General features: G+C 35.9%; 1 protein-coding gene across 1 annotated transcript; it reads left to right on the top strand.

Annotated features, from left to right (window-relative positions):
- The first annotated feature begins 472 nt into the window (after window positions 1–472).
- On the top strand, window positions 473–15,257 carry ZDBF2 (zinc finger DBF-type containing 2). Its single transcript, XM_043910625.1, has 8 exons — window positions 473–596; window positions 901–951; window positions 1,277–1,355; window positions 2,953–3,057; window positions 4,169–4,296; window positions 8,077–10,717; window positions 10,850–11,154; window positions 11,272–15,257. The coding sequence occupies exons 4-8, from the start codon at window positions 2,998–3,000 to the stop codon at window positions 15,161–15,163; spliced, it is 7,026 nt and encodes a 2,341-aa protein (XP_043766560.1). The 5' UTR covers window positions 473–596; window positions 901–951; window positions 1,277–1,355; window positions 2,953–2,997; the 3' UTR covers window positions 15,164–15,257.
- The last annotated feature ends 41 nt before the right edge of the window (window positions 15,258–15,298 follow it).

The raw sequence follows: 15,298 nt of genomic DNA, 5'->3' as shown, positions 1-15,298 counted from the left end.
ATAACAATATGGAGGAATAAAAAATTGATAATTTGGCTGAATTGTCAATTGATATAGATAGCCGGTAGGGATTGACAGTATTTTTTTAAAAACTAAAACTAACACAAGAGCCAAGTGTTGGCATGGTTAGTACAAGACCCAAACTTAAATTTCACATAAATATTTCTTCAAGAAGTTTCTCCTGAAGTTCATTTTGGGTTTGATGGCCTCTTTGTTCTTAACCCTACCAGAGGCACAGGTGTGCTTTGCGTTCTTACAGCTACTGTTCCCAGAACCCAGAGATCTGAAGTGTTTGACGGTGGGTTCAGTGAACCCAGAGTTGCTCTGTTCCAGAACATCTTAAGAGGTCATGTGGGATTCAGTGAGTCATAGTATGTAAAGTGCTTTGTGTTCAAAATTAAGTATTTTTCTTCTGTTATTGGAAACTTAATTGTGTCACTTTTCAAACTTAAATTGTGACTTGAGGGTGTTTATTTGGTTAACGGTAGACACTTAGAGGGCTTATCTTTTTTTTTGTTAAACAGTTTTATTTTGATTTATAGATGTTTGCCAGGACTAAATATAGCTGATGAAATATCTGATCTTTTCTGCTCAAGGTAAATGATACGTTACTTTATAAAAATACCGGGTACCGATAGAATTCACAGTTTGTATAAAAAGAGCCATTTGGTCATTTAATGTCATCCCAGGCTCCAAAGAAATGGTACCTTTAAGGATTTTGTTACTACATGAAAAATTACATGTTATTGGTTCAACCTATATCAGAATCGTCTTGGAATGTTTTAAATTTGTGTAATATGCATGTGCCTGCTTCCTACCAGGGGATTTTGGTTCCATGTTTTTGGGGTCCTAGCATGTGAATTTTTCAAAATGCCAATGGGTGCTTTTGGTTTATTGTAGGTCTGTTTCATTGTGGCATATATATGGCACTAGAGATGATGGAAATGGCAGGTAATAATGCCTTGGGAGTTACCATAAGGGTTAAAGATATAAAAAATTTAAATTTTGCGCGCATGTGTGTGAGATGGTAGACTCATACTTTCATTTTGCCTTTTATTCAATGAATGTTTTGATTATTTTAAATAAAGCACTAAAAAGTTTATTTAACTATTTTCAGAGTTTAGGTTTAAACTCTAGAGTTATCTCAGCCTGAAAATTGCCATATCTGTGAATGCAACTTAAAATTTCTTCCATTTTGTTGCTTCAGGTTAATAAGTAAATTAAAAGAAGAAATAAAATTTTAAGTAAATAATTTCTTTAATATTCTTTATTTCAGAGGCTGATTTAATTGATTTATTTTCCTTATAAGTGAGAAGTCAGACACTGTCAAAGTTTCTCATAATAAAAAGTAATGGGTAAGTGAATGTTATATGGAATTTTGATTTAATGAAGTTTTGTTATTCTCATTGGGTTTAAGGTTGTGATTTCAATGTTTGAACACTGATTTTAGTGAATAAACTTTTTCTGTTGCAGACAGTCTTATCAGAAATACTCAATATTACAGGATCATTCTCTCTATATTTTTTGACAGTTAAGAGTGTTTAAAATAATTAGAATTAAAATCTTAATGAAATTCTTAAAAATCCTATTTTCACTTTCACAAAACAGCAAAAAGCTATATTGTATTGGATTTATTACTTAAATTTGTTACGTTTTGTATAAATGAGTATGTAAGGAAATTTTAAAAATTCTAAATTCTAAGCTTTATTCTCAGATTTACTAAATCAGAATTTCGGAGGATGATTTTTATATTTAGCCTGGCTTGGAAATCACTATATTATGATGTGTTGAAGGATTATAGTTTTGGGCTTGAGGGTTGAAACTTGGAAGCTATTCTTTATTTGTTTAATAAATAAACTGTTCCTATTTAACAAATAAACTATTCCTTTGTCTCTTATTGTTTCTCATTAAGAGAAATTTTTGTTGGATTTCCACTAGTTGGAAAAAAATCTTCATGATTCATTTATGTAATTGTCAGAAGAGAAATATCTTTTACTTCAGAGGCTATATTGGTTGCTATTTTGTTTTTTAGCAACTTCGTTGGATAAATTGCTTTAAAATCTGCCTCTTTGTGGATTAAGCAGAAAATAAACGTGGTATCTTTACTCTCATGATAGAGAATAAGATGTTATATATGACACCGAGTGTTCACATGATGTGGGATTTTGTGTAGAAACATGATGGAAAAATTAATGAGTTTCATTAGAGTATAGTAAGTATACTATAGTAATAATTTAGGAATAGTAATTTGTCTTTATAAATTGAGTACTGTATTCAGTAGTGAACCACTTCCTGATAATTCTTAATAACTTACCAGGAAATCAGTAAAAATGTAATCATCTAGGCTTCAAATATTGGCAAGACACTGTTCTGTTAGAAGATTGCATAGGTCTCAGTGAAAGGCAAATACTGTATGATATCATATATATCCACATATATGAGGAATCTAAAAAATAAACTAGTGAATATAGCAGAAAAGAAACAGACTAGCAGATACAGAGAAGAAACTAGTGGTTACCAGGGTGGAAAGGGAAGAAAAGAGGGGCAAGATAAATGCAGAGAATTAAGAGATACAAAGAATTATGTATAAAATAAATAAGCTACATGGATATGTAGTACAACACACAGAATATAGCCAATATTTTATAATAACTATGAATGGAATATAGCCTTTAAAAATTGTGAATTGTGCTATGTTGTACACCTGAAACTTACATTGTGCATCAAGTAAATATTCCTCAATTTAAAGAAAGAAGATAGAAAGGTCTCAATTAATTGCAGGCTCACTGATTGGTTCAGTAGCTCATGGTAGCCTTTCCTATCCTCATAATTATTAGAAATACTAGTGAGTAGGACTCAAGAATGAATTTCTGTTTCTATGATGTTATCATAGCTATCTTTCTCATGATAGTAAGGAATTATTGTGTTTTTGTCATTTTTCTTTCCTTCCAGTTTGAGTATTCAAGGACAATAGCCATCTGACTTTGGTTTTTCAACATGCAGAACAGATCAGGATATTGCAGTTTTTGTTGTGTATTCTATAATAACCTGGAGCAGGTGAGAAGATCCTATTACTATGGTTATACCACAAAGGACCTACTTGTAACTTTCCCTTCTTTTACACAAATTCATTTAACAGACCATATTGAGACTCTGTTAATGAGGAGATGTGGCTTGTAGGGATATGGCTATGAACAAAATCAGTTTCTTTTATTCATGGAGCTTACAGTTTGATGCACTAAGACAGAAAATAAGTAATCACATAAATTTAGTACATAGTATGTCAGATTGTGATAAATGATATGAGGAAAATAAAATAGGGAAGAACGTGCGATTTTAGGTAGAGTGGCCAGGTGAGGTTACAGAAGTGACATTTGAGCTGAGATTTGAATGGAATGTGGGGATAGGGTTTGCTTATATCTTGGGGGGCAGAATTTCTAGGTTAGAGGGACAGGATAGCAAGGATAGAGACCCCAAGGCAGAAGGGTGGGATTACATCCTGATCATAATTTTTAAGTCTCTTAAGTTGATAATGCGTTTAACACACCTAACCTACTGAACATCACAACTTAACTAGCCTACCCTAAAAGTGCTTGGAATACTTACATCAGCCGACAGTTGGGCAAAATCATTTAATGCAAAACCTATTTTATAATGATTGGGTAACATGTAATCTATTGAATACTGTACTAAAAGTGAAAAACAGAATGGTTGTATGGGTCATTTACCCTTCTGATAGAGAGACTGGTCTCCCTTTGCCTTTGAATCCCCTCCCCTGAGCACAGGTACAGACCACTTGCTTGTTTTTCTTCCCTTCATGTCCTTCCTGTTTATCTGTCTTACAGCCATGGTTGTGCAGGAGTCCTTTTACTCATTTCCAGTTAGTTTTCAGTGAGAATTGTTTCACATGTAGATGTATTTTTGATATGTTCATGGGGAGAAGTGAGCTCCATGTCCTCTAATATTCTGCATTGATTTGCGCTCCCCTTAAATGGTTTTCAGATGCGTATTTTAGAATTGCTTTATATAAAGGGTATATCAATTTATACTTTTACCCAGGAGTATGATGAATGTATATTGTGATGCTGTCACTACTAATGAGTATTACCCATTAGTATGTTTACCCATTAGAATATTTAGAAATATTCATTTTCTTTTTACTTCCTAGCATATATCCAGTGACCATCACAGATCCTTGATCACACAGAAGAGACAACGGATGGGTGCTGCTAGTTTGATGGAACGTTTCTTGCAGGATGTACTGCGGCACCACCCATGTGATTATCAAGAAAGCAGGTAGAGTAACTGAGTGAAATAATATTAGTATATTCATGTGTGCTAAGTTGCTTCAGTCATGTCCGACTCTGTTCAACCCTATGGACTGTAACCCCACCAGCCTCCTCTGTCCATGGGATTCTCCAGGCAAGAATACTGGAGTGGGTTGCCATGCCCTTCTTTTTTTTTTTTTTTGCCATGCCCTTCTCTAGGGAATGTTAGTACCTAGTTATATATTACAGTAGATGTTTGTGTTAACATCCTAATATTTCCTAAAGTGAATCTTTGAATCAGGGAATATAAAGTGAACCTTTATCTAGTAACTTATCTTTGCAGTTGTTTAAAAAGTTTTCCTAAGTTAAGTAAAAAAAAATCTCACTCTAAAAGATAGGGACTACGTATGCTTTTTCTAAAGAAAAGTCAGGCCAGTAAATAATTGTGTATCATCAAGAATGTCGCAGGGTTAAGCAGGGTAAAAAGGTGGGAACAAACATAACTTTAACATGATTAGTAACCAAAAGTTGGTGATAGTAGCCAAGTAAGGATAGTCAAGGTAAAAATTAATCCCACATTAATGGAACTATGTGCTAACTCTATGCTACTCTGTAAAATAGAATCGATTATTTTTATAATTTGTCAGTATCTTGACAGCTTACTCTTTTATTAGTATATATGGATTGTTTTAGTAAAAAGAAATATTTTGATAACATTTTAAAAAGTTAATGTCCTGTGTTGAAGAACTTTGGTAGAAAATCAGATTATGTACTCTGATTGCTGCTACACTGTATAAGATAAAGCAACATAGATCATTAGCACACCTGTACAGTATTAGTTGACTTTAATCCTAGCATCAGAATAAAGGATAAACTTTTTGAACACTTTGCAAGTCACCAACCTAAAACTTAGCAAATAAGGAAAAAGTTATGATGGGGATAAGTTAGGAAAAATATAATTGTTTTCTTAGCTGGTGGAAAGATGGAATTAACCTATCTTGAGGTCAGTATAAATTACCAGTTTATAGTGTATATAAACAATGCTTCAACAAATACATTTGTCATGCAACTCTTTCTGTGGAGTAGATTTCTAGACTGTGAACTCTTGGGCTAAAGTTTATGGACATTAAAATATTTTTTAACTTTGCATTTTAGAATAATTTCAGACTTACAAAAATTTAGTTGCAAAACTGGTACAAGGAATTCTTCTTGTGTAACATTCACCTAGCTTCCCCAAATGTTAAATCTAAAATAACCGCAGTGGACTCCCTAGTGATAGTCGATAAGAATCTGCCTGCCAGTGCAAGGGTCACGGGTTTGATCCTTGGTCTTGGAAGATTCTGCATGGCATGGAGCACCTAATCCTGTGTGCCACAACTAGAGCCCATGAGCCTCAACTACTGAAGCCCGCAGGTCTACAGTCTGTGCTCAACCACAAGAGAAGCCAGAGCAGTGAGAAGCCCCTGCCCCTCAAGGAGGAGTAGCCCTGTTCCCTGAAACTAGAGAAAGGCTGCATGCTAGCAAGGAAGACCCAGTGCAGCCAAAAATAAATAAGAAAAATAAAATGACCACAGTACAGTGATCAAATCCATGAAATCACCATGATACCATACTATTTATAGAACTGATTCAGATTTTGCCAGTTGTGTTTACTAATGTCCTTTTTTGGGACCAGCATTCCATCCAGGACCACTCAGTGCATTGAATTGTCACATTTCTGTACTTTCCCATAATCTTGAGTAGCTCCTTAGTCTGTCTCTGCTTTTAAGACCTTGACACTTTTTAGAAGAGTACTGACCAGTTATTTTGTAGGAAGTTTTCTAAATTTGGGTATGCTTGATGTCTTTGTATTTTGTTGATGATATCCTTTGTTGTGCAAAAGCTTTAAAAGTTTAATTAAGTCCTGTTTGTTAATTTTTGCTTTTGTTTCCATTGCTCTATGAGATAGATCCAAAAACATATTGCTGTGATTTATGTCAGTGTTTTGCCTATGTTTTCCTCTAAGAGTTTTATAGTATCTGGTCTTACATTTAGGGTTTTAATCCATTTTGAGTATATTTTTGTGTATGGTGTTAAGAGAAAGTTTTAATTTCATTCTTTTTCATGTAGCTAGCTATTCAGTTTTCCAAGCATCACTTATTAAAGAGACTGTCTTTTCTCCATTGTATAATCTTGCCTCCTTTGGGCTTCCCTGGTGGCTCAGATGGTAAAGAATCTGCCTGCAATGCAGAAGACCCAGGTTCGATCCCTGGGTTGGAAAGATCCTCTGGAGAAGGGAATGGCAACCCACTCCAGTGTTCTTGGCTGGAGAATTCCATAGACAGAGGAACCTGGCAGGCTACAGTCCATGGGGTCCCAAAGAGGCAGACACAACTGAGTGACTTCCACTTTTCATAGATTGAGCATAAGTGTGTAGGTTTATTTCTGAACACTGTTCTGTTTCATTGATCTATGTATCTATTTTTGTGCCAGTACCATACTGTTTAGATTACTGTAGCCTGAAGTTAGAAAGCATGATTCCTTTAACTCTGTTCTTCTTTCTCAAGATTGTTTTGGCTGTTGAGGGTCTTTTGTGTTTCCATACAACTTTTAAAATTATTTGTTCTAGTTCTGTGAAGAAAACCTTTGGTGTTTAGATAGGGATTGCAGTGACTCTGTACATTGCCTTGGGTAGTATGTTCATTTTAATAGCATTGATTCTTCCAGGAACACAGTGTATCTTTCCATCTGTTTGTATCTCTGTCAGTTTCTTTCATCAGTGTCTTACAGTTTTCTGAGTACAGATCTTTTGCTTTCTTAGGTAGGTGTATTCCTAGGTATTTCATTCCTTTTTGATGTGGTGATAGATGGGATTGTTACTGTAATTTCTCTGATAGTTTATTGTTAGTGTATGCAGTAGACTTCTGTATATTAATTTTGTATCCTGCAACCTTATCAATTCATTGGTGAGTGCTAATTTTTTTTTTGGTGGTATCTTTAAGGTTTTCTCTGTATAGTATCATGTCATCTGCAAGCAATGACAGTTTTACTTCTTCCTTTCCATTTTGGATTCCTTTTGTTTCTTTTTCTTCTCTAGTTTTTGTGACTAAGACTTCTAAAACTGTTCAATAAAAATGGTGAGAGTGGGCATCCTTGTCTTGTTCATCCTTGTCTTGTCTTAGAGGAAATGCTTTAGACTTTTCACTGTTGAGTATGATGTTAGCTGTGGATTTGTCACATACAGCCTATTTTGTTGAGATATGTTCCCTTTATGCCTACTTGCTGGAGAGTTTTTTTGAAATCATAAATAAATGTTGAATTTTGTCAAGAGCTTTTTCTGCATCTACTGGGATGATCATATGGTTTTTATTCTTCAGTTCGTTAATGTGGTATACCACAGTGATTGATTCTGCAGATATTGAAAAATCCTTACATCCTTGGTAAATCCCACTTGTTTGTGGTGTATGATCCACTTAATGAATTGTTGGATTTGATTTTCTAATATTTTGTTGAGCATTTTTGTGTTTGTGTATCAATGCATAAGTGATACCGACCTGTAATTTTTTTTGTATGTGTGATATCTTTGTTTGGTATAGCATCAGGGTGATGCTGGTTTCGTAGAATCCTTTGGGATTTCCAACTTGTTTGATTTTATGATTCTACCTTCCTTTCTGTCCTTAGCCAAATGTTACAAAATTAATTTATTTTGAAACTCTTTGTTCTAGGAATCTGGCCCAGGATAGAAAGAATGTAGCATTTATTATGCATTGACAAATCTTAAATGGATATTAAAATATTTTTATGGAATTTTTTTCCCCTTATTTTTTAGATCACTGCAAAATGAGAGACTTCATATGACTACTGTGTCACCTTCAGAAGTGGTTCCTAATAATGATTTTAGTCCTGAAATAAAGACCGAGGATGCTGCTGGAGTCAGAGAAGAGATATCTACCAAGGCATCTGAACCCGTTGAAAAGTTTTATTCTAGGCCTCAGGGATATATACATAGTGTTTCAGATCGACCATCAGTTATTCAAAAACTGGAGAAAGGACAACAGCATCCCTTGGAGTTCATTCATAAAGTTGGGAGCAGTATGAAAGAGTTTAATCCAGTTGGTCTTGGTCACAGTACAAATAACAGACAAAGTGTAATCTGTTCATTAGCGATTTCTAATGCTCTTGTTAGTTGTTTACCTGAAAGTTCTCATGAAAGACCAGTTACAGCTGACACTACTACTGGTTTATCACTTGGAGTCCCTTTGGATTCAGTTAACAAATGTGACCCAAACAAAGTTGACAAATACCTTAAACAGCTAGACAAGGGCTCTAGAAACCCTATGCTACCATCCCATCCAGAAACTTCTTCAGTTCCATATCAGAAACCTGAGGAGTTAAACAGAAAATCGTTACGTATAAATTCAGATAAGTTGACCTTACAGGAAAATGTAAATTCTCAGACTAAAGCTTTGTCAACTGGCTTTAAAGTCCATGAATTTGCGGGTACTGAAAACTCTTTAAAATTGGAATCTCTTTCTAAATTTGCAGTAAGTCCAGTAGTCAACCTGAATAAAACTGACATGCCTTCTAATAAAGGAATCTTTGAAGATGACATTCTAAAGCACCATGAGAAATTCTTTCCTAATATGGATCATAACCAGGAAGGAAAGCATTTGGTTTTTAACAAGTCAGCCTTTTTGGAACAGAAGAGCTCAGTGAGTTCTGAAATGAAGTCTGCTGGTGGCTCTCTTCAGTCAGCATCTGATCACTGTGAAGAGGCTGAACCGGCCCTTTGGAAGGGGGAGCAAACTGACCAAGAAGATAAGAACTGTGAATCAAGAGATTCTGAAGTAGGTTTTGATGGCAGTTCCTCTTTTTATTCACTGATGGACCAATCCAAAGGGACTGCTGAGGAAATTAACCTTTCAAAGGAAGTACATACTGATTTGCAATATAAGAATAATACATCTTATATTTCTGAAATAAGCTCTGATTGTGATGACTCCCTTCAGTTGACTACCAGCAGAACTCAAGTGAAAGATGGAAGTGTTCAAAAGGCAAGGCATATTAGGCTGGTTGATGAAAGCTATGAATCCAGTGATTCTGAGATGAATTTTGATTGTGATGCCTCACTTCAGTCAACTGATGACTCCCCCCAACAGCCTGAGAAAGAAGTAAACCTTCCTACGGGGGCGCTTGTTGGCTTGGTTGATATGAGCTATGGATCTAGTAGCTCTGAGATAAGTGCTGATTCTGTTTTCTCGCTTCAGTCAATGCCTGGCCAACTCCCAGTGACCGTCACAGAAACAGAACTTCGGAAGGAGGTTCACATGAGCTTGGTTGATAAGAACTATGGATCGAGTTGTTCTGAAACAAGTTTTGATGGTAACGTTTCTCTTCAGTCAGTCTTTGACCATCCTCACGTGGCTGTCAGTGAAAGAAACCTGGAGGATAGGCTTGTCTCTCTGAAAGACAGGAATTATAAACCCAGTAGTGCTAAAGCATATCTTGATTGTGATGTCTCTCTTGAGACCAGGTCTGATGGACCTCAGAAGGATGTTGAAAATATCAATCTTCAGAAAGAAAAGAATGGCCTTGTGGATGTGAACTGTGAATTTCATGGTCCTGAGATAAAGTTCCATCTGATGCAAACAGATCCTCAGTTAGTGCCTGCCCAATCTCAAGTGGCAGTTAAAGAGGTGAATGCTCAGGAAGTAGCTATTGACCTGGAGAATAAGAGTGTTAAGTCTGGCATTTCTGATCTCAGTTTTGAATCTCACCCTATAGGTGCTAGTGGTGAAATAAATATGAAAGCATTAAATGTTGATATGGAAGTTAAGAGCTATGGATGTTCCAGTTTTGAGTCCACTTTTGACTCTGATTCTTCTTTTATGTCAGTTTCTGAGTATCCTGAGCTGGATGTTGAAGAAATAAGTAAGCATGTTAACCTGGAAGATGAGAGCTTTGAATCAATTAGTTCTGAAATAACTTTTTATTCTGATAGTCCTCTTCACTCAGTAATTGACCAATCTCAAGTAACTGTTTATGAGGAGGATCCTATTGATCTGGAAAATAAGAGTTGTGAATCTTATGTTTCTGAAATAACTTTTGATTCTGATGTGCCTCTTTTTTCAGGGACTTATCAACCTGAAGTAGTGGTTAAAGAAACATTCGTTCAGAAAGAAGCGTGTACACACTTAGGAGAGAAGGATGATGTGCCCACCCGTTCTGAAATAAGTTTGGCTTCTTATATCCCTTTTCACTCAGTGATTAACCAACCAGAAGAAGCTGTTAAAAACCTAAATCTTGAAAAAGAAGAGTGGGTACACTTAGAAAATAAGGAAAATGAATCTAGTGATTCTGAAATTTTTGATTATGATATTTTTCGTTCAATGACTGGACACTCTGAAGAGCCTATTAAAGAAGGAAACCTTCAGAAAAGGGAGAATATACACTTAGAAAATAAGGATAATGTACCTATTGTTTCTGAAAGCAGTTTGAAATCTGGTATTACTTTTCATTTAGTGACTGGTCATCTTTCCATAGCTATTAAAGAAATAAACCAAAAAGAAGAACATGTGAATTTAACAGATAAGAATAATGAGTCAAAAGTTTCTGAAACAAGTTTGGATATTGATATCCCTCTTCAATCAGTAACTCATAAACCAGAATTGATTGTGAAAGAACTAGGGCTTCAAAAAGAAAAGCATGCTAAGTTAAAAGGTCAAAGTGCTGAATATAGTGATTCTGAAATAAGTTTAGATTCTGATTATTCAATGACTGAACCTCAAATAACTGTTAAAGAAATAAGTGTTCAGAAAGAAGAACGTGTTGGTCTAGAGAACAAGAGCGATAAATGTAGTAGTTCTGAAATAATTTTGGACTCTGGTGTCCCTCTTCAGTCAATGAATGAAAAACCTCAAACGACTGTTTTGAAGGAGGACCATGTTGACCCAGAAGAAGAAAGAACTGGACCCAGAGGCTTTGAGAAAAAATTGAATACTAGTAACTCTCTTCATTCAGTCATTGACCAACCTCAGCTAGCCCTTTTGAAGGAAAAACATGTTCATTTGGAAGATACAAACAATGAATCTAGTGATGGTAAAGTAGATTTTGATTCTGCTGACCCTCTTCAGCCATTGACCGAACAATTTCAGGAAGTGGTTGAAGAAACAAATGTGCAGAAAGAAGAGGATATGAGCCTGAAGAATAAGGTTGATGAACCTAATGATTATAAATTAATACATAATTCTGATGTTTCTCTTCCATCTGTGTCTAGTCAACCTAAAGTGGCTGTTAAACGAATAAACCTCAAGAATGAAAATCATGTGTACTTGAAAGATAAGAACAGGCAAGACAGTGGTTATTTTGCAATGAGTTTGAATTCTGATCTCATGGATCAGTCAGTAGTTGACCATCCTCAGATAACTATTTTGGAGCAAAAGCATACTGAACTAGAAGATAAGCACAATCAATCTTGTGGTTCTGAAGTAAGTTTTAATTCTGTTGACCCCCTTCAATCAGTGGCCAACCAGCTTAGACAAACTGTTAAAGAAATAAACTCTTGGAGGGATGAAGTTGACGTGGAAGATAAGAGAGATGAACCTAAGCATTTTGAAATTGTATCTGACTCTGATGCCCGTTTTCAGTCAGTGGCTAGCCAAACTGAAGTTGTTAAGAAGGTAAACTTTCTGAAGGAGCGTGTTGACTTGGAAGATAAGGTTGTCAAACCTAGTGATTCAAAAATAAATCTTGTTTCTGATGAACCTCTTCAATCTGTGGCTAATGAAGTTCAAGAGGCTGTTACAGAAATGAATCTTCTGAGGGACGGACCTGTTTGTCTGAGTGCTAAGAGCTATGAACCTAATGATTCTGAAATCATTTTTGTTTCAAATACCCCTCTCCAATCAGTGGTTGAGCCACACCACGATTTGGAAGAGCAACAAGCCAATTTGGAAGATAAAAGCAATGACCCTTGTGGTCCTAAGATAAATTTTGTTTCTGAATGTCCTCTTCAGTCAGTGACTGGCCCGCATCAAAAAAAAGCTGTTAAAGAAATAGGTCTTTGGGAGGAAGACCATATTTACCTGGAAGATAAGAGATACAAACTAGGTGATTTTGAAGTAAGTTATGATTCTAACGTTGACTTTGTAGCTGGTCATTCTACTGTGGCTGTCAAAGAAATAAACTTGCAAGAGGAGGATCAGAATGACCTAGAAAATAAGAACTGTGAACTTAGTGTTTCTGAAATAAAATGTGATTCTGGTGTTCATCTTCAGTTAGGAGTTGACCAACCTCAAGTGGTTTGCAAAGAAATAAATCTTCAGATGGAAAAGCATCTTGACATGCAAGAAGAGGTTAGTGAACCTAGGGATTCTGAAATAATGTGTGATTCTGATGTTCCTCTTCAAATAGTGATAAACGAACTTGAAGAGTCAGATAGAGAAACAGATAAGATGCTGTTTGTGGACCTGACAGCAAGTGATGATGACTGTGAAATGATTTCAGATTCTGATGTCCCTTTTCAGCCAGCGATTGATTCACCTCAAAGGACTGTCAAAGAAATCAGCTGTATAAATGCAGAAAGTTTTGACCTAGATGAGAACTGTGACTCTTGTGATTCTGAACTGAGATATGTTTGTGAAGCCTCTCCTCAATCAGTGAAAACCCATTCCAAAAAGGTCTTCAAAGTAGTAAAGCAAAAGCAAGACTATATTATTTTGGAAGAGACAAGCTGTGAGCCTTATGTTTCTGAACTGAGTTTTCAAACTGATTCCTCTCATCAGTCTGTGACTTACCAGTCGCAAGAATCTGAAAAGAAAAAGGCAAAATATAGTGACTCCAAAGATAAGAGCTGTCAATCTAGTGGTCCGAAAAGAAACTTTGAGTGGGAGGAGACTTCTCAGCCAGTAGCTCAGCAACAGCAGAAGGTCGACAAAGGAGTCAACCTTTGGAAAGATGTAGAAAATATTGGCCTAAAAGATAAGAACTGTGAATCTGGTGTTTCCACAATGGATTTCAATGCATCTCCTGGATTGGTGATCCATCAAATGCCTGATCAAGAAAACCTTCTGAAGTTAAAACATACTGATCTAGAAAGTATGATCTGTGAACCTTGTGGTTCTTGGGTGAATTTTCAATGTGATCCTTCTCTCCAGTCTGGCAATGACCGGCCTCAAGAAGCTGTTAATAAGATCAACCTATTTAAGAAGATGTCTTTTGACCAGAGAGAAACAAACCATAATAATTCCCATTCAGACTCTGTTCCCATGGTTGATTCTATAAGGGACTTGGAAAAAGCAAAGGAGGTCATAGAAGATGATCTTCATGAACTACTTCCTAAAGACTTGTCTCCCGTCCCTCCTTCATTTGTGGGGAAAATGTGGTCTCAGATAATGAAAGAAGATGATGTGCAAATGAGTGCTCTTGTGAAGGAATTTAAGAAAGGTCATTTGTACTGTTACTTTGTTAGCGACTGTGAGATGAGAAAAATAAAAAAAAAAATTTTGAATGAAGAAAAAAAGATGACCTGGACTGACCTCAATCAGGACACCACATCATTTCAAGTTCTCTCAGATTGTGATGATAATGTGGGTGGTATTTCAGATATTGATGACTTTTCAGTGGCTTTAGATAAACCTAATCATTATCCTTCAACAGAGAGGAATCATGAACAAACATGGCGAGAAGCCTCTCAAGGCCAGGCTATAAAAGTGAGCCATGGAACTCAAACCAATCTCACAAGTCACCCAGGGACAAAAAGAAGAATTAGTGGACAAGAGAAAGACTCTCCAGTAAGGAAGCATTTACTTTTACAAAATGACGGGAAATCAAGAGAGAAAGTGAAAAAAAATGAATTTCCCGAATCAGGTATTAGTGTTTTGAAGCCTTTGCAAGCAAATACCTTAATTTATATTCTTTCTTCAAATATTAAGTTGAAGAAAGGTGAATCCAACAGCTTCTCTAAAAGGAAGGATGGTAGTAGAAATAATTGGAATATTAACATACAGTACAAATTTAACCAGAGTTCCTTTAATTGTTATGACCCATTGAATAAGCAGATTGTAATCGATCCTTCTCTGAACATAGAAGTACCAGGGTCTGACAGGAATAATTGTGTTGAAATGCATGTTAGCCACTTAAATTCCAATGCAGGAGATAATGATCCTTATGTACAAAGCTCTGCTTCAGTACCTTTTGTGGCAGTGTCAGCAGGACATGAACTAAAGACACAGGAGGCCAGTGAATCTTCTGTGTTTCCAGAAAAGTCCAGGATTTTCAGTTCTAGTGAAATTTCAAAAGAATGTAATTTCCAATCAACTTTTTCAAGTCGTGATGTTGCCAAAACTTCATCGAAATCATTTAGAAAAAGGTTTTTGAAAAGTAAAAGCAAAAATCAGAGAAGGAAGGTAATAGCTAATAATAAGCCAGATTTTCCCAAAAAAGGTTGTAGATCAGTTATTCCCCAGCAAAATACCAGAACTGCTTCAGAAAAACGGTCGATTTGGATTCAGAGCAAACTAAGTGATATAATTAAAAAGTATATTCCAAAATACTCTGTTTTTTTGCGTCACAAATATCAGTGCAGGAGCACTTCCGTTAGGATGCATGTTAAGAAGAAAAAACCTGATGTTAGTAGGTTAAAGAAGGTGAAGAAACCAGCTAATGTGCTCTCAAACTCCTCAGTTCTGTCGGCAGGAGCTGAAGAGCAGTCACGAGCTATAGCAAGCTGTTCTCCTAAGCAACCTGTGCAGACATCTTCCAGCGCTGCACGAAGTAAGAAGAATGGTAATAAAAAACACCCTAGAAGACAACAGAGAAAGCCTTATAGACCTATTAGAACATATGATTTGAGAAGTTTGTTTTCTGGTGTATCATATTCAGATAGAATGAGGACTCGATTCTCTAACAAATTATGAGGTAATGAAGTAAACTAGAGGTGTTTCTGTTAAGGGCTGGTTGAAGATTTAGTGCTTCAGTTGAAAATATATTTGGTACCAGTGTACCACCTAGTGTAGCTTTCCTAACTTTGCTGAAAAAAGTGAACCTTCAAC

Source organism: Cervus elaphus, chromosome 8, assembly GCF_910594005.1.
Source record: "Cervus elaphus chromosome 8, mCerEla1.1, whole genome shotgun sequence".
Classification (NCBI taxonomy): Eukaryota; Metazoa; Chordata; class Mammalia; order Artiodactyla; family Cervidae; genus Cervus; species Cervus elaphus.
The sequence above is the reverse complement of the archived record's forward strand: the minus strand, read 5'-3'. Positions and strand labels throughout refer to the sequence as shown.